General features: G+C 43.5%; 1 protein-coding gene across 2 annotated transcripts; it reads right to left on the reverse strand.

Annotated features, from left to right (window-relative positions):
- Positions 1 to 1,947: 1,947 nt before the first annotated feature.
- Positions 1,948 to 22,000, reverse strand: pax3a (paired box 3a). Of its 2 annotated transcripts, none has more exons than XM_071542124.1 (9): positions 21,916 to 22,000; positions 20,989 to 21,224; positions 20,177 to 20,306; positions 19,719 to 19,862; positions 9,481 to 9,680; positions 8,547 to 8,712; positions 7,727 to 7,947; positions 3,137 to 3,400; positions 1,948 to 1,965 (listed from the first exon to the last, which is right to left on the reverse strand). In XM_071542124.1, exons 1-9 carry the CDS (start codon positions 21,998 to 22,000, stop codon positions 1,948 to 1,950), a joined length of 1,464 nt encoding a protein of 487 aa, XP_071398225.1. The 2 variants fall into 2 exon arrangements, with proteins under 2 accessions (XP_071398225.1, XP_071398224.1); XM_071542123.1 differs by having other exon boundaries at positions 7,727 to 7,950.
- Between the last annotated feature and the right edge of the window lie 1,399 nt (positions 22,001 to 23,399).

Genomic DNA, 23,399 nt, shown 5'->3' on the forward strand with positions numbered 1-23,399 from the left:
TAACACACAAATACACACACATAGACAAGAACATGAAAACACACACTGAAACACAAATTCTCTATGTTCTCATTCATGCATACACACTCACTTTATACACATACAAACACATATAATGTGAATGACATGGACAGCTGCAGGTACCTGATCCCTCTATCCTCCAAGGGAGAAGAAGAAAAGGAGAGGGAGTGATAAAATAAATTCACCGGCGGTATCTGTAACTTGTGAGCCAACTGGGTGAACAGTGTTTTTCTTTCTGTTGGGCAACGGGAGCCGGGGAGCCAAAGGCCTCTGAACCCTGTAGAGCCACGGCAGTGACTGATGTCCCGCTGTGTCTGTGGGCCGCTGTGCTTATATCATTTACAGGGGCTCTGCTTTAGTCATTAAGGGGTGTGAAGGAGCCCCCAGGGAGCAGGAATTTGTCCAAAAGGAGTGTTTATGAAAGGGGATATATTTATGATTTAGTGTGTGTGCTCTTGGAGTGTGTAGGAGGCACACAGCTGAGGAAGAGCAGGCATTGTCACGATGGTGCTCATCTGGATTCAGATCAGCGTAGAAAAAACAGCCGACATGTTTAAAATGGGATGAAAGAGAGAAAGAAAGAAAGAAAGAAAGAAAGAAACTAAAGATGATAAATTCTCTACTTTCTTTGACACAAAGTAACCCATTCAAATAAGTCAAAAGCCTTTGATCTTCCACGTTTTAAAAGCCAAACTTCAACGTCTGCATTTTTATATAGTTTATTATAAATAGTAAATAGTGCTGTATTTTACACAAAACTTATTACAACAAAATCATTTTATGCAGATGTAAATGAACATGATACAAAATAGACAAGTAATGAATAATCAACATTGTGTAAGACTACTGAAGCACCTCAGAGTGCTCATACAAGAGATACAGAAGGGACGTGACACTTGAACAACACTAAATAAATAAGAAATGGAACTAAAGTTTGCAAGTTCCTGATGTATTCTAATTTAACACATGCAAGAAAAAAAAACGTAACTGTCAAACTGAATAATGCATTCACTGGCAGAGAATTTTTTTGGCTTAATGACATCACAACTACGTTTTGTTTTGTTGTTGTTTTTTTCCATTGCTTGATGATTTCCCCTGATTGTAAGCGATCAATGCACACAACCCAAAACGAATGACATTAAAAAGAGAGAACATATTTTCGAGGATGTAATCAGGGATATTGATCTGCGTTAATTTACATCACATGAGGTATGAATGTATTGCACTTTCTTTGGGTTGCAGTGGTTTCACTATGACTGCACTGGGTCTCAATTCTTGCCTGTCTGCTGGATTTCCGGTATAGACACATTCTCATCTCCAACTTCCTATACAAGAATCACGTCAATGTACAGTAAATGTCATTTCCCTAAGACATTGTGATGAAGAGTTCCTTAAAAAGAGCATTGTGGCTGAGCGCAACACTTGGAGGCCCCTTGATAACCATCAGCCATAAGAACTAGCCCGCCTCCCCTCTCCTATCAAGTTGGGCCCCAGAAGCACAGAGGGGGGAGAACTGCTTACAAAGTCCGCTCCAACTTGCATCTCTGCCGCTTATTACAAAAATCAAATACAGAATCTTGAATTTATTTACTCCCCTGCCCCCCCTCTTCTTTTCCTCTTCAAGCATGGACATGGAGGGGTGCTTGGTCCTCGGAGCATGACGTGCAGCACGAGCAAAGCGAGTGCCAGGTAACTGGAGAGGCTGCGCCTTTGGTCCTAATTATTCCAGTCCTCCCCCTCCGTCGCCGTCACCACCCCTCCACCTCAACTCTTTCCCATCCTCAAGCGCAGGACACCTCACCCAACCCCCTCGATGTCCTCAGGGCTGGGGAGACTGGCGAAGGCTGTGGGTGGGGGGGGGGGGGCGCTCTGGAGATGAACATCAGGTCGGCCAGAGAAGACTTCCACTCAGGCCGTGCTGGGGCTTCATATAATGAAAGGCACCTGAGAAGGACAGGGGAAGAGAGAAGGAGGGTCAGAACAATTTATTTTTACATATCTTGAATCTTGAGTATTCAACTATGAATGAGAGGAGGGATTTTAAGGGAAATGATTGATGATGACAGAGGGAAGAAGTGTTAGGCAGCAGGTGAGAGCAGGTGAGGAGGGAGGATCAAGGGCCCCAGATTAAACAATAAGACTCAAGAAAGAAGTGAAAAGCCTTGGGAATCTCACTTGACATTCTTCTTTTAACCTAATGTGGCCGAGCCTTAGTGAAGCTAGCCTGAGCCTTAGCCTGGATCTCTGGCTCTGCTCCACTGATCAATAATAACTCTAGATCTGACCTCCACTGGGACACATGGTTCTAATCCTGGCCTGCCAAGGGCCATAATCGCCCCCTGTTAAAGAGCCCCTTACCCTTGCTTTATACACACACACACACACACATGCCCGCACACACACACACGCACACACACATTATCCCAAGCCCCCTAAAAGCCGCATGTGGGTCTCTCCCAGGACTGGCCAAATTAATGACATCAAGATGTTGCCACTGATGGGCCAGTCAACATGTGGTAGTGTACCCCAGATCAGCCCCAACAACACACCGCCCCGACCCACACACTCCCCTCCCTCCTGTCAAACATGCTTTGGGAAGCGGCTCCTTTCATTTGGTGGGGTATCCTCGTTACACAGGGGTCATTACATGGCTAGGTGAGCTACACTAGGGTTTGATAGGCAAGCTCATCATGTGGGGTCATGAAAGGACAGTGAGTGAAAGCGTGTGTGTGAATGTGTGCGTGTGAGTGTGTATGGCTGGGATAAGGCCCTGACATGCCTCTGCATCAGGCCACGTGGACAGTCTAGTGATGGTAATGTAAACTGAGGTAGCCCAGCCACTCATGCTCTCTAACATACATGTAATCTCAGCACAGCTCGGGGTGATTTGAGAAGCTCTCTCATCAGCATAGCCTGTGCAATTAACGTGGGTTGTGAGTCAGAAAATCTAAACTAAATAGCTCAGCCAGAGCAGGGGTTAGAGAAGGACGTGACCGCTAATCAAACATATTACAGATAATTAAAAATCAAACATACAAGCTGATGTAACCCCCTAAGTGCCTTAAATTTGGTTAGGTTAACACTATGAGGTAAACAGAACATACTCCAGACGTACCTTGCTCTGACTGTACTGTCCGTACTGGTAGGATGGATGGTGGTCCACGGCGTACGCTGGGGAGCTGTAGGTGGGTGTGCAGTAAGACTGGGAGCTGGGCAGGGTGGGCATGCTTGTCAGACCTGGTAGAGCCTCCAGGCGCTGGGAACCATGACAGCTGGCAGCCATGCCCCCATTAGGCTCCAGGCCTCCAGTCAGGGGGGAGAGGGCAAAGTCACTCTGGGGCTGATGTGGCACTCCTCCTGGGTTCAGCAGGCCCATCACCTGAGGGTAGACATGGAGGAACATGTTTTTTTTTTTTTTAGAATAGAATAGAATAGAATGCCTATGCAACTTGATCTTAATTTTCTTTTTATGCATTTTCATTCTTTATTTATTCTCTCTTCTTATACACTTTATTACCTATTTTTATTTGTTTGTTTTATTTGTTTTATGTCTTATCTAATGTCATATATACCTTGTGTAAAGCACTTTGAATTGCCTTTATGTACAAAATGTGCTATATAAATAAACTTGCCTTGCCTTGCCTCGAATAGAATAGAATAGAATAGAATAGAATAGAATAGAAACAGATGTTTATCTGTTTTTTCCACCTGCACCATGTTCATGAGAAGGACATACAACGTACAGAATTTGGGACATATTAGGTATAGGGGATATGAGTCTTATAAACGCAGCAATACACTGGGAAAAAATAAAATTAAATAAGTAAAACCCTAATTGATGCACCCAACAACAAATTTACACCAAAATCCGAAGGTGCCACCATTCAATCACCTTTTCCACTCAGGTGGGCTAAAACATAGGCTCTGTCCTCTTGTTCATTGTCAGAGAGGCATTATACTGGCTTCACCCACACATGTGGTTCTCTTTACTCTGCTTCCTAACCGAAGCAGGGGAGCTGATGTTGGCTGAGTTCAGTCCCCTACCCCACTAGTGGTTTCTGTCGAGTTAGCCTGTCAAATTGATGAAAATGGAATAAAGAGGATTTTTTCTCTCTTTTTTTGTCATGACACTTATGGGCTTCTGGTATTTTGTTATAAAAGGAATAGATGGGACAGGAATAATGAATCCAAATCTATGAGTTTGGCCATTGGTATGAACAGAAAAAAAACTCTTCGAAAATTAATTTACAAGAAGTCCTTTGTGTGTTTTTCAGCAGAATATTCAAGGAGAAAAAATAGATATGTATACTGAACTATCTGCTCCGAGCAAAACACTCTCATATCCTCTCTCTCTTTGTCTTTCTCTTTTTCTCCCTCTCTTTAGTCTGATGCCCCAAATTCACCGTGTCCTTGTGGGGCCGGTGTAAAGAGGCCAAAGGGTACGTGGGAATCAGCGGAGTGTGTGTGTGTGTTTATGTGTGTGTCGAGGGTACCTCACGTGTGTGTGTGTGTGTGTGTGTGTGTGCGTGTGTGTGTGTAAGCATTTTTTGTTCTGATGTCAGGGGTGAAGGGGTCTCATTGGTGATACATCGTGAACAGCTGCACAAAAGTTTGCGTGAGAAGCAATGTCATGAAAACGTCTGAAAAATGGATGGAGAGAAAGAGAGAACAATTTGTAGGGAAAGAGCGAGACTCCATAAGAAAGTTACAGTTCAAAGAAGAGGAAAGAGAGGCAAAGCCAGATGCACAAAAACAACCCAAGTCAAAATAACCTGGAAAGAAAAGCTGGAAACTGAAAACAAGTGGGAAGGAAGAAGTACTGACAGACATACACACACAACACACACGATAACTGATGAGGTGTTTCCAATAGGCAGCCACACACACACACACACACACACACACACACACACACACACACACTGAGGCAACATCAGGTGTCTGAATGTATGTAATTTACAGTAGTCTGTCAGAGTGATCTAACGTTACACATCTGAAGAACATGCTGATGTGTGACTACCACCAAATGGGAAGCACATGGAGGTCAAATCACACAATTCATCTCACAGCAGGGTGTGTGTGTGTGTGTGTGTGTGTGTGTGTGTGTGTGTGTGTGTGTGTGTCTGTAAGTGTGAACCTGTAAGGAAAAAAATCAACGCAGTTTTCCTTCCATCTTTTTTTTTTTTTTTTTGCCATGATTCAAGAGAGTAAAACCACAAGTTCAAACAGTAGCAAGAAGCCAGACCGCACACCCAGAAAGACTAAAACATTTTGACATAAAATTACACCTACCTGACTAAAACTACCTACCACATACATTACTGGCCCTTATGGTGATAAATTATTTAGAAGAAAGAGTGGTGGATGTTCCACCTTTACAGAGTACTGACTTTTTTGGGAGTGTAGCACTGTAATCTACATCTCAATCACTGGTGTAGATTGTTCTGATTTTACAGCTATAGCACGGTAAAATCAGTTAAGCTGTATTTCCTCACATGCTATCACATGTATGTCGATGTGTAAATTGCATACACTGGAGAGAGATTGAATGTGTTTACATGTGCATATATGCAAACAATAGTGTGCGTATATGTGTGTGTCTGTGTGAGTGCACGCTTGTGTGTAAGGGTGTGTGTCTATGTCTGTCTGTGAAACAGCAGCAGCTCCCGAGGGTGTGTCTGTTTCGAAGTTGTTCCGGGGATTAGGCCTCATGGGGGTGCAAATCCCGGCCGCTCGCTTCCTCGGTGAGAAAGGATTCCTTTGGTATGCACCAGATCAGCAGTGAGACGCCAGAGACCCCGCACCACAGGGAGACCACAGTCCAGCGGCCCAGACTGCTGCTCCGAGCGCTGGGCTAAAAGCCTCCGACAAGACGACCTCAGAATATCGCCTATCTAAAGTAAACCCTATCCATATCAAAACTCCACGAGGCTCTAATCTCACCACATCTGGACTGAGCCTCGGAAATAAAGAAAGTGTCTTCTCTACTTTACATCCTAATGACGATAGAGTACTAGACGTATCAGCAGTTTTCTTTCTCTAGACAAAATTAGGGTCGGATGTTTTTTTCTTGTAAGAAAATGCCAGCATGCATAAAATAGACTAAGCTATGTAGCTTTTAAAAAACTAAGTCTAACTGTAAAGTTTTCTAATTGCAAAGAGGTCTTCATGTGCTAACTATCAATGTCATAGAATTTAATCAATTCTCATTTCCCCTCTTTTATTAAGTTAAAATCAGGAAATTAATTCCATCCTCGTCTGAAATGGAGATGAGCGTATTGCAATATACATTCACACAGCCGCGATGAATACATAAATTAAAACAAATTAGCCAACAAAGTGAGTCATTTACATAAATTACACACTTTGTTACTAGGGGATAGATTACTTCATTCCAATCAATTAAGACACTGGAACATTCTGTGATTGCAATTCCAGACTGAGAAAACATTCCAGGCACGCCGTCCCTATGCAAGATGAGATGTCCATTCTGTAAGGAGCTGCCCAGTAAGGTTAATGTTGAAACCATCCATGAGGCCACAGCACCTTTGGCCTCTTTATTAGTTAAAGTCACTAAGTGACCCTGTGGGTGTGTGAACTCACACCACAGCCATGCACACTGTTAGAGGAAAGTGGCTACTAGCAGATACGCATACTAGTTACCCTCCAACAATGAGGTTAAACATTAGAATAAGAACTATTGGGCATCCTGGTGGCTAAGACACACACCATGTTCCTGCAATGTCTTGGGTTTGAATATGGCATTCAGTAGACATTTGTCACATTTTAACTGTCTTTGAACTGTCTAATAAAGCAAAAATCCTAAAAAGTAATGTTTAAAAAAGAAGAACTGCAGTTGAATCTTAGCGAGGAAGCAGCAAAGTCTAGTGGATTACTACTGCTCAAATATCAAAGCAGTCAATTATCCTTCCAGCCACAATGGTGCCACCTACCGCTTTCTGACTGTGCACCATGGCAGATAAAACAGAGATCTTCTTCTTTCAGTATACATGCATCCTGAGGCGTTCACATAGACACAGGCCCGCCTGCGGCAGTTTTTTTATCTATGCCTGACAGGAGTCTGAGAATCTCTCTCATGGGAAATAGTACCCAGCATGCATTGCGTGTGGGCTGGCCACCCTTTGTGGCGGTTAAAAGCTCGTTTTCCGCCTGTTAGTCCATCTTCTGGGCTGGTAGGGAGCCACTGATGGACACTGATGACTGTGTAATCGACCATAATTGTCTTTTCAGTTTTGATTTGTGTCATCATCCGACTTCCACTAATCCTTCCTCATAACCGCTCATTTCTCTCCCCCAAAAGACTGACATTCGCCACATTTTAAATTCATCAACAACCCATCAGCATAAACAAGAATGAGAAGCTACCGTGTTTTTTTTAAGCCTAACAAGGTCCTCATCAATGTCATTGCAATGACATCTTCCAGGTCATACATAAGAGTGTGTGTGTTTGTGTGTACCATTATGCTTCCATGGTGTCCATGAATGTGTGTGTGTGTTTGAGAAAGAGAATGTATGTGCGCGTATCTAGGTACAGTATGTGTGTATGTATATCTATGTGCATATACAGGTAGATATAGACATATACATACATGTAGGTCTGTGTGTTTCTACATTACATTACTATTACTATTTCTCTGTGTATTTCCACATGCATGTGTACCTACAGTACATACTATAGACTAACCTGTGGTGAGAGGCTGTTGCTGATGGTGGGGTTGACAGTATTGGAATGTCCTGTCTGGGCCACGAAGCTGTCAGAGTAGCCTGAGAAGCCATGACGTCCGGAGGACAGGCAGTACGCTGAGCCTCCGTCCTGGGACCCCGCTGACGAGCCAAGCCCACTCTGGTGCACCGAGGTGGGGGGCAGAGGCTGTGGCCGGTGGACTGTACTGGGCTGCTCCGACGCTGCTGAGGGAGATGACGAGCGAGACAGAGAGACAGAGAGGAGGAATAAGAGATAAATATATATGACTCTTGAGATCATTAGATCACACTATAGTTGCACATGGATGATTTATGCACTGCAAAAGCTGGAGTTTAGTCAGTTTTAGTCAGTTTAGTCTTGCACTTGGTCTTAAAATCAAATTTTTCTTAAAAGATGAAAAATGCCACTGATGTGAGATAATTCCACTTGTTTCTCATGCAGTTTCACTTGTTTTTCAAATTTTCTACAATTGTCAATATCTTGAAACAGGGACCAAGACAGATCATTACACTAAATTTCCAAAAAATGGCACTTGATTCAAGATAATTCTTGAAACTGAAATTTTGAATTGGAAACAGGTGAAGCTATTGGCAGAGTTTTCACTTGTTTGAGGAAAGGTAAAAAATGTAAGTACTAGATTAAATGACTTACTCAGATGGATATTTTTTTCAGTGTAATCACATTTACAGGACCATTACTCAACTCTGCCAGAACATTCTAAACTTTCTAGTCATTAGGATGGAAAGCATAAGCCCCATAAGTGTGTTCAGCTGGCCCGAGTGTGTTCGGCTGTGCGTACCTTGAGCTATGGAAGTGGGAGGATAGGGGCTGTCTGACAGCTGATAGGGCTGCAGACCGGACATAGCTGATGGAGGGAAACCGCCGGGGATCAGGTGATTAAACGCCATCAGCTGATTGGCTCCCGCTTGTTTCCTCCACCGGGCTCTCCTGTTGCTGAACCACACCTGAGAGAAGAACGGAGAAAAGTGTGGTGTTTATTTCATGCTTTGTCTAATACTCATATTAGATACTCATGATTATCTGCTAATTCAATTACAGTGCATTTGTTGTTATGTTGTTTTGATGACATAATGCTTGTAAGATCTTCTGTTTTTGTGAGTGTGTTTAGTGCATGTGCATGCGTGTGTGCAGTGTGTGTGTGTGTGCGTGTGTGTGTGCGTGTGTGTGTGTGTGTGTGTGTGTGTGTTTGTGCAGGGGCTCTCGGTCCCATAGGCCCAAGAGTTTGAGCCGATAGACATCTGAACATCTGGAGAGCACAGTGAAACCACAGTGACATTACGTCTTTGTGTGCTCAGTCACTGGGTTCAGATAAAGCAAGCCCATAAAGCCGTTACAGCTGTAAAAAGGCTATATTAATACACTATCTAAATCGGGCATCTATTTAAGGATCTTGACACAGCCCTTTTTCACAGGGTCTGACAAAAATAGGACGCCTTCTTCACTATATATGCACACAGATATGCACACAGTGGGTCCAGTGTGTCTCTGTGTTTGTCTGTGTGTGGGGGGGTGGGGGGGTCCACATGTCTAATGGCTGTATGGCATGTATGGCAACATCCCAAGGCAATTTAACACCCACATGACATATATCTATGACAGGCCAACACATTGCTTTGCTGTCAAGATTAGGTCCCTGGGACTGAGGGACTGTGTGTGTGCGTGTGTGTGTGTGTGTGTGTGTGTGTGTGTGTGTGTGTGTGTGTGTGTCTGACCTGCACTCGGGCCTCTGTCAGCTTGGCCCTCTGAGCCAGCTCCTCTCGTGTGTAGATGTCGGGGTAGTGCGTGCGTTCGAAGGCCCTCTCCAGCTCCTCCAGCTGCTCGGCGGTGAAGGTGGTGCGGCTGCGGCGCTGCTTCCTCTTCAGAGGCAGACCTGGCTCCGAGTCCACGTCCGAGCCCTCGTCTGAGTGGCTGGCTGCAAGCACAAAACCAACACACTGTTACTTTGGCTGCAGAAACTTGGGGTAACTACTTTGACAACAAATCTGTGATGCCATAGACAGACCCGAGACAATAGATTATGCTGAGTACAACACATGGTATACAGCCACTTCAGATTGCATCCTCCTGGTCTCTTAAACTCCTCAGTGGCTCCTGAGGGGATCAAAAGCCAGAGGCTGCTTGAACATGGATTAGAGAGTACTAGATCCCTCCGGGGCATCTATTCCCTGGGCCAGTGTGTCTCTCCTGGTCTTAGCCATGCTGTGCACTATGGAGATATGGTCCCATGGTGAAAGGCAGGCACCCATCCCTTTGCAGGTGCTTCTTAATCTGTTTGTTCAGTTGAGGGCAGGACAGAGGGACCGGCTGACTGGGAGACAGCTTTTGGGATCTAATTCAGCAGAAGAAGGGAGTCAATGAAGGCTTGGGACTGGGAGCCGGAGGACTATGGCAGCGTATGGGGGAGGTTACCCATCTATTAAATAATGATTAGGCTCCACAAACTAGCGTGACAGCCTGCCATTGTCCGCCATTACATGTCTCCAATCCCCCATTTCTTTCTCAGTCATACACACGCTCACAAACATGCATCTGCTGCGTCTGGGCCACAGGCTCTCCCTCAATGCACTTAGTCTATGACAATGTTTCAAACACAGATGGATACAAGACAGAAAGAGCTGGAATCCACTCCCTCTCTGCCCTGGGGGACCTCTTAAACCTTACTGCAGTTAGAAGAGGGTTCACTGCACCTTTTAGGAACTCAGACTATGCCGCTACTTCAGAGCACAAACACCTAAACACTGAGAGAGAAAAAATAAGAGAGTGAAAGAAACCAAAAGCAGAGGGACAGGTGGAAGCGACAGAAAAGCCTTCACCAGAGGGCAGAGCCTCGCCCGTAGCCCCAGACTGTTCGTTCTCCCGCTGCCCTCCAGATTTAAAGCTTTAATTAAAAAGTGCCAAGTCAGACATGCGGGGGAGCAGGGATCTCCCCTCGCCTGCCCCGGCCTCTGGAGCCGAGCAGGAAATGTTTGTGCCGGTTGCCAGTGTGTGTCTGACCAGGCATTACACAAGGATTTGGACTCTGGGAATGCTGCTGCGCTCCGGACCGCAGCCACAGCAGACTCTGATGCTGGGAAGAGCTCTTTATTACATTCGGACCGAGGGCGCCATGCTGCCAAAGAGGCTCATAGGGGATTGGCGGGATGTTAAGATACTCCTGGAACGTCCACTTTGAGTTTGGGATGTGGTTTGTTTAGGTAAGGATGTGGCTAGAGACCAGTTGGAGTACATTTTATGACACAATATTCATAAGGAGAAGGCCACACAGCATGAACCTTAAACTTGATACCTTTCCTATAAACACGTTTTCAAACAACAATATTGTCATCCAAATTCTATGAGTTGTTTATACTCTACCATAAAGTGCAACTTCGATTAATCAGCACGTACACAACAGAGACTAAATAAACCAGCAAGCTAAGAAACACGCAGTGTCATTTCCATTTTAATGACAGAGGAGCAGAGAAAGAAAGAAAAAGAAGAGAGCCAATGACAGAGCTGAAACGGAAAGATTCCTGAGGGAGGGAAGGAGAGCTCATAAAACTCCTCAGAGGAGAAAGCTCCCCAGTGGCACTGTATCATGTTAACTGCAGGGTGGGGGGCGGGTCTCTCCTCCTTTACTCCCTTTATTTCTCTCTCTCTCCCTCTCTTTTTCCCTCCCTGTTTTTATTATTAGTAACTACAGAGAGAACACTCCATCACAGGCTCTCCCTTAATAGCAAATGACAGTGTTGCTTTTGTCATCCTCTGGCTCGCGCTTTCTCTTTTTCTCTCTCTCTCTCTCTCTCTCTCCCTCTCTCTCTTTCTTTTTTCTTTTTTTTTGGAAAGTGATGTGGCCAGGCCTTTGTATGTTCGAAGGGAAAAGCCTGTGGCAGGGCTCTATTGGGCCGATTACCACGCTCCATCTGTAGGAGCCATCAGGGACGCCCGGGCCCGCATTCAGGGGCCTGTCACCTGCCCAGCAGGGGAGTGGGGGGGGCTGCAGGGTGAGATGGGGGCTGTAGGGCCAGGGGCTGAGTGGGGGAATGAAGAGTGGGAGGGGAGGGGGGGGGACAAAGAGGTCCAGAGAAGGGCCGCTGGGGGCTGCGGAGGGGCACAGCAGGGGAGCAGCCCTTTATCCCCTCCCTCCACAGCCCGAGGGGCACAGAGCTTGGGGGATGGGGGGAGTTGAAGGGGTTGACATGGCGAGGAGAGTGGGAGGCTGAAGGCACCTGAAGAAGATGCTGGGGAAGGGGTGCGGGGTGAATGGGGGTGCTCTCCGCTGGCCATTCTTAAAAAGTGGACCTGTCCCTTCCATCACGTCCATTCCCTTCACTTCACTTCTCTTTCTCTGCGCTCACCCCTCACCGCACTCACATCTTTGCGCGTGACGTTTTCAGACAGGGTTCTTACGCGGCGGTGGATTGAGGCTGAGGAGCGCTGATGCAGGAGCGGACTCCGAGCGGGTTGTTCCCACACATTCCCCTCAACAAACGGCAGAAGAGGATACTAAACACACAAAGGGAGGCCTCGACCTCCTTACTTAAACACCCAAATCAAATTTTACGCTGCAGCTAAAGCACTAGGGAGCTGAAAATACTCCATAGCCGCTCACAGTTTGGCTGTGGCTCTGACAAGAATCTTAATAGAAAGATAGATTATTATCCCTCAAGCGGAAATTGAGGTTGTTGCAGAATTACCCATAAAACAGGCATTTCAAAACAAAGTAAGATGTAGGTTAATAAACCAATAACAAGCTAGTTTAGATAGTGGAGTCGATAGTAGAGTGTTTATTGAACAGTTTAGTGGGGAGTATATTTATTTAGTGTAGTTTAGTAGATAGTGGAGTATTCAACAAGTCGTTTCAACAGGTTCCTTTCACTGATCAGAGACCCTTAAATAAACTTAAACACACGCATATACAAGGACACACACACACACATTTACACACAGACTTCGGCAAGAAACGGACAGTGCTGCAGGTTCACCCCCTACGGTAAACAGAACCATTTATCGATCAAGAGAGGAGACTGACAAGCAGCGAAGATAAACTCCAGAGGGTCACAGATGTGAACTTTGGGAACGTCCAGTTCCATTAGCTTCACCTGCAGCAGCGGTGCCTCTAACACGCCAAGAAAACTAGCGAGGATTCCAACCGCGGGAATAAAGACTGCTCTTGTTTACTGGGTAGACTCCATTGGCCAAAACCCGCCTTGCCAAGCATTCACCCCCCCCCCCTCCTCCCGCCCGTCCAAGAGATGTTAATATGAAGAGACACGCACAGGCCCACACATCCCGCGCATGTGCGTATAAACTCACACACACAAAAAAAGCATGTGCACATATTTATGTATTTTGTTATGGCTAAAAATGAATGAAAAGGGAAAGAAAGAGATGATGAGAGAGAGAAACAGAAAGTGTGAGAGGGGATGATCAAAGAGATGCACCGAAAAGTGAAAGAGAAGAAAGGCAAGATAAGAGAGAAAGAGATAGACAGAGAGAAAGAGCAAGGGGAAGAGCCAGAGAGAGAGAAAGAGGGAGAGAAGGGGAGCATATGGGGCAGTTTATGGCCTTGTCTTGGTAGGGGCTGGCTAGCCCAACCTCCAGGGGCTGTTAATAGAGAAGGTAATTGAGCTGGTGACATGTGTTCGCCGCACAAAACAAAGGGCAGAAGAGACAAATGAACTAGTTATTTGCCCAGGGAAGTAGATCTGGCCCTTTCAGCCGGCACAGCATAGTGCGAGTGGGCCACTGAATAAAACAGTGGCATGGCACATAGAGCCAGAGCTAGCAGATGCACCGGAGGAACTGAATAGTTAACTGACAGCTTATGGGCTCAGCTGGGGTTAACAGTTAGGGGAAAAATGGGAGTGAGTGGGCTGCTCACTTGACTTGCTAAGGAGCCCCCAGGAACCTGCAGCTGCCTGGGAAAGGAGGGGGGCAGAGAGAGAGAGAGAGAGAGAGAGAAAGGGAGAGAGAGAAAGAGAGAGAATGATGATGATGTGACGGACAGAAAAAATGGAAAGAATGAGCGCAGGAGGTCGGCCCCTGCACGGACAAAGAAGTAGCTAGAGATATGACGTTGAAAGATGTATCTCTGTCTAATATGGGTGAAGTGACAAAAAGCCACAAATGGCCCTGCTTGGCCATTATGTGTGCCCAGTGTGAGGTGGTTATTATTTAGTTCCACTGCAGTGCAGTTAGGTGACAGTTTCACGGTGGCATTTCCACCCCCAGAGCAGGGACAAAGCAGCTGCACAGCACCCATGCAGGGCCGCAGCAACGGGCCAGTCTGCCACACGTTCCAGTCCAGCAGAGACCAACCCAGCAGAGATCCAACTCATTCCACCCAAGTCCAGCCCAATTCACCTCAGTCTAGCTCAGTGCAGGCCAGGCGGGTTCAGAAGCAGCCTAGTCTCTCCAAATAAGAGTAAACACTTGGTATACTTGAATTCAGATGACAGCTGGAACTATTTTTTTTTTTAAATTGACAGATCTGCTGAGTTACAGTGAGAAAGCTATCTAGTCAACATCTATTCACTGGTATGAAGTACTGATATTAGGGAGTCCATTAGCTGTCATCTTCACCCAAACATTATCGTAACCTCGTCTTCCTGGAGGCTGATAGTTTTAACAGTCAAGTGACCCTATGTTAGCCTCTGACCTTTTCACAGCCGCTGCCCTGCGCAGCGCTGCAGTGCAGAGGGCCTCACCACTGACCCCGCAACAAAACTTCACACAAACTGCACAGAGAGAGAAGCCATCCTCACATTCCATACTTTCTTCTTTCACGCTCCAAACACTAGCCTCCTTTCCATTGTGGTGTTTTATTTCGCCCTCATTATTGGTATCTTATTTTTGGTTTTATGGGCTTTACTCGCATTTCTTCAATTTCTATTTTTCGTTTTAAGGCCCATGTTTAGACTATTGCAGGAAACAGATGCTCTGACTCGGAACAATTTTTTTTTTTTTTTTTTCAAAAAAAAGAATCTTATAACCTAAAGTCCTATTCTTTTCTATTGGTTTTCTTTGTTCAGAGAGGAAAAAAAGACATTAATCAAAACAGCAGCAGAGTTGTGCTGGCGTGTCCATAATGTGCAATGTGCTGAACGAAACAGCTCCACAAAAACTGAGGCTAAACAAAGTTAAGTGATTGACAACGCTGTCTGGCTTTACTCAATTAACTATCCCATTGTGTTCCTTTTTGCCAGAGTCCCCTCGCCCCTCGCCCCCGACCCTTTTCTCTTCGCACTCCTTTATCCTCCCCATCACAGAGTTTTGCTTGGCTAATACTTCCAAGGAAATAGAGAGCTCTTTTTCTACCGGGGCTCCTCTCCTTGACCTTCCATTGCTCATTGCTTCTCTTTCAGTCACTTCAGTCACAGTGTCTCTGGGGTTAGTGGGGAGAATGTGGAGAGTACATCAGCGTTGAGGGGCCGGCTCAGGGCAAGACCCCAGCCCCTTACTTCAAAGTTGGCCTGCATTCATTAATTGTCCTTTGAATTAATATTGGAGGATCACAATGCGGGTGCCAACAGAGAAAGAGGCTTTAATGAAGCATAGAGCCTGCATTCAGTTGCAGATCAGCCAGTGTGGATTTTTCTTTCTTTTTAGGGAGAGAGAGAGCCTTGAGAATGATGCCAACACAGAGAGTAAATGTGTTGGGTATTTATACGTGAGAAGAGGGGAAGAGAAGGGGTTGTAAAATATCTTATCTATCTATCTATCTATCTATCATTTCTGTGTAGATGTAAAATTCTGGTCCCTGAAATTAATTGGGAACATTTCATCCATTATCAGCCTCCCATATAACCTCCCTTGTGGATTGTGTTTTTTTGCAGACAGCCCACTGGCCTGAACTAGCCTTACAAGCACCAATATCCCAGGGAAACAGTGAAAAAACACAAAGCGAGGCCCACGTATATATTTCTCCATTCCCTGGGCCTGAGAGGAAAATGGAAATGTGGCTGAAGCAGACATTCCACTGGTTGCATTGAGGCCTCCTGTCTGTTGTGACTAGAGACAGTCTCCACTAACTCCCAATCCCTGCCTCATTCACAAAGGCACCGTGGAAATGCACGGACCGCTGACAAATACACAACTTACAGAAATCCTATGTCTATGCCTATCTCTCTGTTTACAGTTGCCCTCGCCTGAGTGGGATATTGCTCTGTTACTCAGCGGCTATTGCTCCCTGCGTGTGAGAGAAATGTATCTGTTTATATGCTTAGACGTCTCCTGAGAATATAAGTTATGAAACTTTATAATTGGATTAGATGGCTTAGATGTGGGGGCTACACGTGGAGGTTCATTGCCGTCATCGTTTTCCCCCTCAGGCTTTGCTTGAACCAAGTGTTTGCCGACTTGGTATATTCTGCCTGCTTTAAAATAAAACATCTATTGCTCTGACTCTCAAACACAAACACGGTCTTTCTGCTCTCCTTACTCTCTCTCTCTCTATCTTTCCCTTACTCCAAATCCATGCCAAAGTCACAGGGAGCCAGTAACCCACTTTATTTACACAAACAAAGTCCTACTCAGTTTCTTTGACAAAAGCAGCTAAATCTTTCATGTTTTGTCAGCACTTGATTCCTCCTGTCCCCCTGGCTATTTGCCTGCCTCTGGACAATAGAGGCAGGAGAATGGCAGCAGATTGTTGGAATGCACCTCAATGAAACCAATTATTACATGTTGACTGCGTTCACCATGGCAGATTTGAAAGAACTGGGCTCATTCAATTTGGCACCACAGGATTCCCTTTAAAGAGAAGTTATCCCTTTGACTGTTTGTATTTCTGAGCTTTCTTTTTTTTCTTCTTCTTCTTCTCGCTCCCTTTCACCCCCACTGTCGTAAATGGATCCTGGAAGAGTGGGCTACTCCTCTTTCATGACTTTGGTTACTTTAATTAGTTAAATGGGGCTAAAGTGCTAACAGTGTATGTGATAGTAATAAACTAAGGAAGGGATGCTATCAGTTAATTAAGTGCCACTTGATTCAATTCTTTATTAAATAACAATAAACACTCCCATAAGTCCTCAAGTCTATTGTTACATTGTGCTACAGTGACGTTTTATGGGCAAAAACAAATTATTGATATTTTAGGATTATTCAAACTTCCAATTAGTAATTTTTTGCATTATTTAGATTGACTGAACATACTTGCAATGCTGCTTTTACGGAGAAATGTATTCTTATCTTTGAAAAAGGCACAATTATTTCCTTCAAACTCACCCCAATAACTGCTGCTACCACTGATTGAAATACTTGAGTCATGCAATTCCAGGCAATATGATATTATTTAAATATCCGTATGCATTTGGGAACAAATCCCCCTAACACAAAAATGCTCAACAGTTAAGCTTAAAGGGGAAGTAAACCATTTAGCATCCGATTCATTCCGGCACATTACAATCAGCTCGAGGGCATCCTTTTCCCACCATGTTCCAGGCACTTGCTAATGCCATGCAGACCTGGGGCTGCCCAGTATACTTTATCCCACAAACCTTTGCTACAACGTCCTTTTCCCAGACAAATAAATCTAAATGAGTCAGCTTTGATCTTAGCACTTAAGGAAAGCCAACAATAGTGGTAGAGGAGAAAGGGGCAGAGAGCAACAGGCCTCTCTCCTCCACAACAATAGCCTCTGCAAACACCTACTTAATCAATATTTGGCCAGAAGACACTCTCTCAGTGCCCAAACCACTCTTTTCACATTCTAATGAAGAGCTATAAAAGAGAAAAACAACAACTACTTCCACAAAGAGACACAAGAATGAAATACTGCCATCCTGTATATCTATGGGGGAAAGTGTCTCTGTGCTGTTTGCATGTAGGATATCACCTAGTCTATTTGGCATAGAACTGGTTAGTAGCCTATTATTTGTTTTATTTAAAAAAATGCACATCAGTCTAGGCCTTGATTCAAGATTAATATCACAAATTAAAGTTTTCATTATTGCAAGTTTTCAACAAACTGTATAAAACAACCTGCATCAAATATACTCCTCACAATTTACCAACACAAAAACAAAAAGGAAAAATAAATAAATAAATAAATAAATAAAACAGTATACAAAGAGTACAATCAGCAAAGGCGCAACTCAGTCTTTTGCTGAATTATTTAAGAGAGCAATTTAAGTATGCATCTTAACTTATTTTACTTTTATTTTTTACTGGTTAGTTATTTCCAACAAAAAATATCTGTTCTGACCCAAAGTGAAAAAGTGCGGATAGCAGTTTTAGAGGTTGGAGAAGTCAACTGGCTGATCTGTATTGGAGATGTGTCTGGCCTGGAAGAGGGAGAGGGAAGTGCCTATAGATATTGCATGAATGTGTGCGCCCTAGGCGGAAAGGAAAGGGGCGGACTTTGTCTGAGATGAAAGTGGGAAGAAATAAAAGGTTTGGATTTAATCTAGTGGAGAAGGGTTCCCCTGCGCTCACTGGCTGAGCGTCATGCCTAGTGCGCAAAAATAACGGGCAGTGATCAATTTAATTACACAGGGCCTGAAGAGAATTTACACATTTTAACAGGTTAAAATCATTAGCGTACTTCCAGCTGCTAACGGCATTAACTTAATTTTACTGTATATTATATGGGGCTATAATCTCCCTATTAAAACTGAACGATAAACAAAATCCAACTATGGAAGTACAAAATCACAGTGATGATAAAAAATGAGCCAGCGCTTTATTTCGATCTGACTTGCTATCAAATTACACCAAAAACAGTTATAGACCTATTTATAAAGATATTTTAATCTGTAATTAAGTATAGGCTACATTATATTTCCGACCCCAGAAGCTGTCCTACATTCCTCAGACCCCAACAGGTCGTAAATCAACAGGTGTTTGCCTCAAGTCTACGGTGTTTAGCCTGGGCTCTATTTTTTCTGAAAGGCAAACTCTAGCCCTAAACAGTAGAAAAAGCCCCCAAATTAACACTTTGTAGGTGAAAATGGCCTTTTTTCTCTAAGTGAGCAGTCTATAAAACAGGTCCGACTGAGCCCATTGGTGTTCCTGAATAATTCATCGCTCATTGCGGGTTCATAATGTCTTCTCCCGGCCTTTTGTCAGCGCAGTTTTTTCTCCCTTTCTTTCCACATTTTGAAAAGCCTTGGCGTCTTTTTGTACACCGCTGAGCCGCTCACTAGAGTTTGGCTTTTGTGCGCGTCAAACCGAGGTGTGAGTCTCAATGGACTCTCGCTGCTTTGTCTCCTCAAGTTCATCCTCAAGTGTCCGATTGTGCGCAAAAAAACTGTTTCTTAGGCTATATGTGAGTTGGGTAAATGTTTGATTACCTTCATAATAACATTTGTCCTCTGTATATTTGTTTAATCTCAGTGGCATAAAGGCTATAACGCATGCACAAAAACCTGAAACTTTAATGCATTTCTTTAGAACTGAGCCTTTTTTTAACTGTGTAGGTTAATAATCCAAAAGCAAAAGTAGCCAGTTCATTCCACTATGAATTTTAGATTAAATAACTGCAGTTTTAAGATTCAATTTTTTTCAAGTGCGTAATAGCTCACGGCGTGAATATGAAGGCCACACGTGTTAAAACTCCTGAATGTCCTACTTTCATTTTTATTATTATTATTATTATTATTATTATTATTATTATTATTGTTGTTGTTATTATTATTGTTGTTGTTATTATTATTGTCATTATCATCAAATTCCATCTGTTAAAAGATTTTTTTCCGATAAAGATACATTGTCTATGTAATAACAATCAACAATACCACTTGTTACACCTGAAATTGCTGGCAAAAGACAGAAAAAAATAAATGTGGCACTGCTTGCATCCATAATTAACATAGAAATATATCACACAAAAAACTCCAACCAGTTGCAACCAATCAGATCACTGAATTCTCGTCCATTTAATTTGCACCATTTTATAGCAGCACTGCACATGGTCAGCAGCTCTGCCCCTCTTAAAATCACCAGACTGTATAATACTGAAGCAACTTACATCTGTCTCCCAGAATGCCATCGATGCTGTGCTTGGCTCGTCGTTCGTTCTCCTCCATCTCCCTCTTCTCGACTTCATCGTCATCCTCCTCATCCTCACCCACTCCTCCGAATTTAGACCGCATGATGCGACTGATTGCGCTTACTTTGAAACAGGAAAAACAGTCAAAATATTAACAAAAATAGAAATGATATAAGCAAACAATTGATAAATGTTTAGGCCTATACTCTTATTCAAAACAATAAATGTTATAACACAGGCTAATAATAATATAGCCTATAAACAATACGAGGATATATTCTCAGATGAGAGGCAATCGTTTTGCTTAATTCTTCGCATTTATTTTGTTTAATAAATAGCGTCTAAAAGTTTTTTTTATTAATGATATATGAAAGAATTATTCTCTGGTCTTTTTACTGGTCTAATCCTGGTATTTACATGCATGTGAAGGTCTCTACCTGAGGGAACATTGTTCCTGTCGCAGATCCCATCTTTCAGTAATTTGTCCCTGATTTCCCAGCTGAACATCCCCGGGTTTTCTCTCTTGTACTCTTCGATTTTCTTGTCCACGTCTGGAGAAGTCGTTTGCTTTAAAGGCAGTGAGAAGAGCTGGTCAATTTCTACAGTCAAAGTAAAGTATTATACCAGACATATAGACCAATTCTATTGTTTTGCTGAGTTCATGGCAGTTGTAAAATGTTTTTAGAAGTTAACATGCAAAATGCAGTTATGCCATGAGAATTCAATATTTAGCCTAAAACAAGAAAACCTATAAAGTCAAACATTCCCCAAGTTGTGTCATATGGCTCTTTCACAAAAGTCCCATTGAATTCGAGCGACTTTGAATCAAACTTTTTTTTTTTATGAACAACTGATTATGAACAAATATTTGACCTAAACGGTGGTCTGTTTATTTTACAGTCATACAAAGTAGGTTAGCAGTAGCAGAGTTTGTATCCAGGGAAGTAGTGGAGGGTAAACCCATTTAAATTCAGTTTTCCCACCTGATGATTTGTTTGATTTGTTTAGCCTACTCACCGTTTTAGGCTGACATAAATATCCATATTCATAGTAGCCTATCAAACTGATAAGAGTAGGGTGATAGGGTAGGCCTATTTTAAGAGGGAAAAGCATAAATTAGCTCTGTGCTTTTCAGAAAATAGAACTGAATTTTGTTGAGCCTATATTGGGGGTCGTTTTCCCCATGATGATCACCGTCTGGAGCTCATTTTATTTCCCACTAGACCACATCACTGTCTGGATCTCTCACCTTTGGCTTGCTGCCTCCGATGGCCCCCGGCCTGATGGAGCCTGTCTCCTGGTATCGGCAGAGGATTTTGGAGACGCAGCCGTGGGACACCCGGAGCTGCCGGGAGATGACGCACGGCCGGATGCCGTGATGGGCCATCTCCACGATTTTGTGACGGATATGGTTGGGGAGAGGTCTGCCGTTTATGAAGACCCCGCCGAGCTGGTTCACCCGGCCCTGTCCTAACGGAGTGGAGACTGGACAGGGGCAGTGCAGGCCGTTCAGTTACCACAATAAAAAAAAAAAGTTGACTCCTCATAACTAGGCCTACTGTGCGTTTTCTCTCTTTTCATATTGTAGAAGCTAATTATCAACTTGGTTGTTACTAAATATTCTATAAGGCCAACTCAGGAACTGTCAGCAATTGTAGCTTTGCTGGATGTCATCCCCCGAACAGTTGAATTTTGAACTTTCACTAAACAATAAAAGTCAAAGTTGAGGCGTTACTGCACTACAAAAATGTCAATATTAACATGTCATTCATATTTTTACTAGTTTTAAAATCTTACTTTTCACGAAACAAGAGGAATAATTCTGCCAGTGGCGTTCGATGGATTAATTCTTCTTGTTTTCGACACAGTTTCACGTTTCTGAAATTTTCTATAAGCAGCTGTCAATAGCCCATTTTGAAATAAGGCAGAATGAGACACATCACTCCACCAGTATGCTATAAACAAAATAACACTTTCAAGAAAATTTTTGAAACAAGTTGGTATGCATTGGAAACGTGAATTTAACACCCCGCAGGTAGATTTTTCCACTTGTTTTAAGAAAAATAAAATGTTAAGACTCGATACTTGTGGCTTGTTGAGGTGGATATTTTTCAATGTGTCAGCTCTTCTGCAGGTTATGAACATTACAGTGTCAGCAGCTGGCGCAGTATCCTACCTTCCAGAGAGTAGCCTCCCCGCGGGTAGTTCTGGTGTGGAGTTGGCCGCATCATTCTCGGTAAGCCTCCTGCAAGCGCTGTCATGACTCCTGACCCTCCGTCAGGCAGCGACTCAGACGAAACTGCCTTTGCTTTTCGCTTTTAATCCCTCGGAAAAACTTTAGTTTGCAGTATTTTGCCTCGTCTACAGGCGTGTACGAGGCAGCCTCCAGTTCCTTGAGTAACAGGTTGCCTCGCCAAGAGAAAATGGAATCCCACAGAAATGCTGCAGACCAGTAGCCTATCCAGTGCTGATATTGGGCTAAAGTGGGAGTTTTAGTCAAAGTGCTGGGTGAAGCCAAGTTAAAATCACTACAGCCCGCTCTCAAGGTTGTTGCTAACAGTCCTGGGAGGATTGGGAGGATGGATGGAAGTCAAACATTTTATCTGTGGTCGCTGTCCCCTCTGACTCCGCGCTTTGCCCGCTGATTGGTCAAGGACCCGGACGTCCAGGGACCGGAGGAGCTTTGTGATTGGACAGCAGGAGCTCCCTTTGGTCTGGGTTGACCTCACGAGTTCAACTTGTTGTGTCACAAGCTTGTGCCGGGCACTAAACTTTTCACAAAGTGCACAACTGAGTCGTCTTTGAATAAAGCTAATTAAATAAATGCGTAGGTGAATCTCTCCTGGGTGTTAGCAGCCTGTAGGCATTTTATGTATTTTTTTAAATAGCCTACTGATCATTCATCCTGCCTCCAAACAAATCCAAATGCCCCTAAACCATCAGTAGCCCTACAGTGAATGTGAGGAATTACTGTTAGGCCTATTTATTTAGATAGTATCGTTTAAATTAGATGACACTTTAATGATGCCCGTGGGGAAATTGAGTCATCGCTGCAGCAGAGAACAGGACAAAGATAGGAAAAAAAAAGCAAGCACCGAATATAAAAAATGACAACAGTCCTAGAAACTGAGAATAATACAACAAAAAATATACAGCTTACTTCCTTGATAGCTCGAGTTAGTGCATTAGGCTAATTAGAATAAGGGTTCGCAGCCCGGTAGGCGCAGCAGGGAATGACGCCGCGGTGCAGGAGAAGTTTTGTCTGAAGCCAGGAAAACACAAATGTGTTCAGACGTTATTTATAACTTGATGAGACTTCCTAGACACACACACACACACACACACACACGCACGCACGCACGCACACACACACACACACACACACACACACACACACACAATCTTTTGCACATTAAACGTTTCATTCAGTTAAAGGTATCAAGAAAATCCGTATTATATTATATTATATTATATTATATTATATTATATTATATTATATTATATTATATTATATTATATTATACTATTGGTTGTTATTATTAAATAGGTTGTTGCCTCTATAACCGCTATAAAAAAGGTAGGTTATATAAAAAAACCTTTTCAAAAAAACCTCAACAATTCTTCTGTCATTCTTGTGTAAAGCTGTCCATAAAGTAGGAA

Source organism: Centroberyx affinis, unplaced genomic scaffold, assembly GCF_046629955.1.
Source record: "Centroberyx affinis isolate AG114_WGS23_722 - 3 ecotype Tasmania unplaced genomic scaffold, CSIRO-AGI_Caff_v1 ptg004019l_1, whole genome shotgun sequence".
Lineage (NCBI taxonomy): Eukaryota > Metazoa > Chordata > Actinopteri > Beryciformes > Berycidae > Centroberyx > Centroberyx affinis.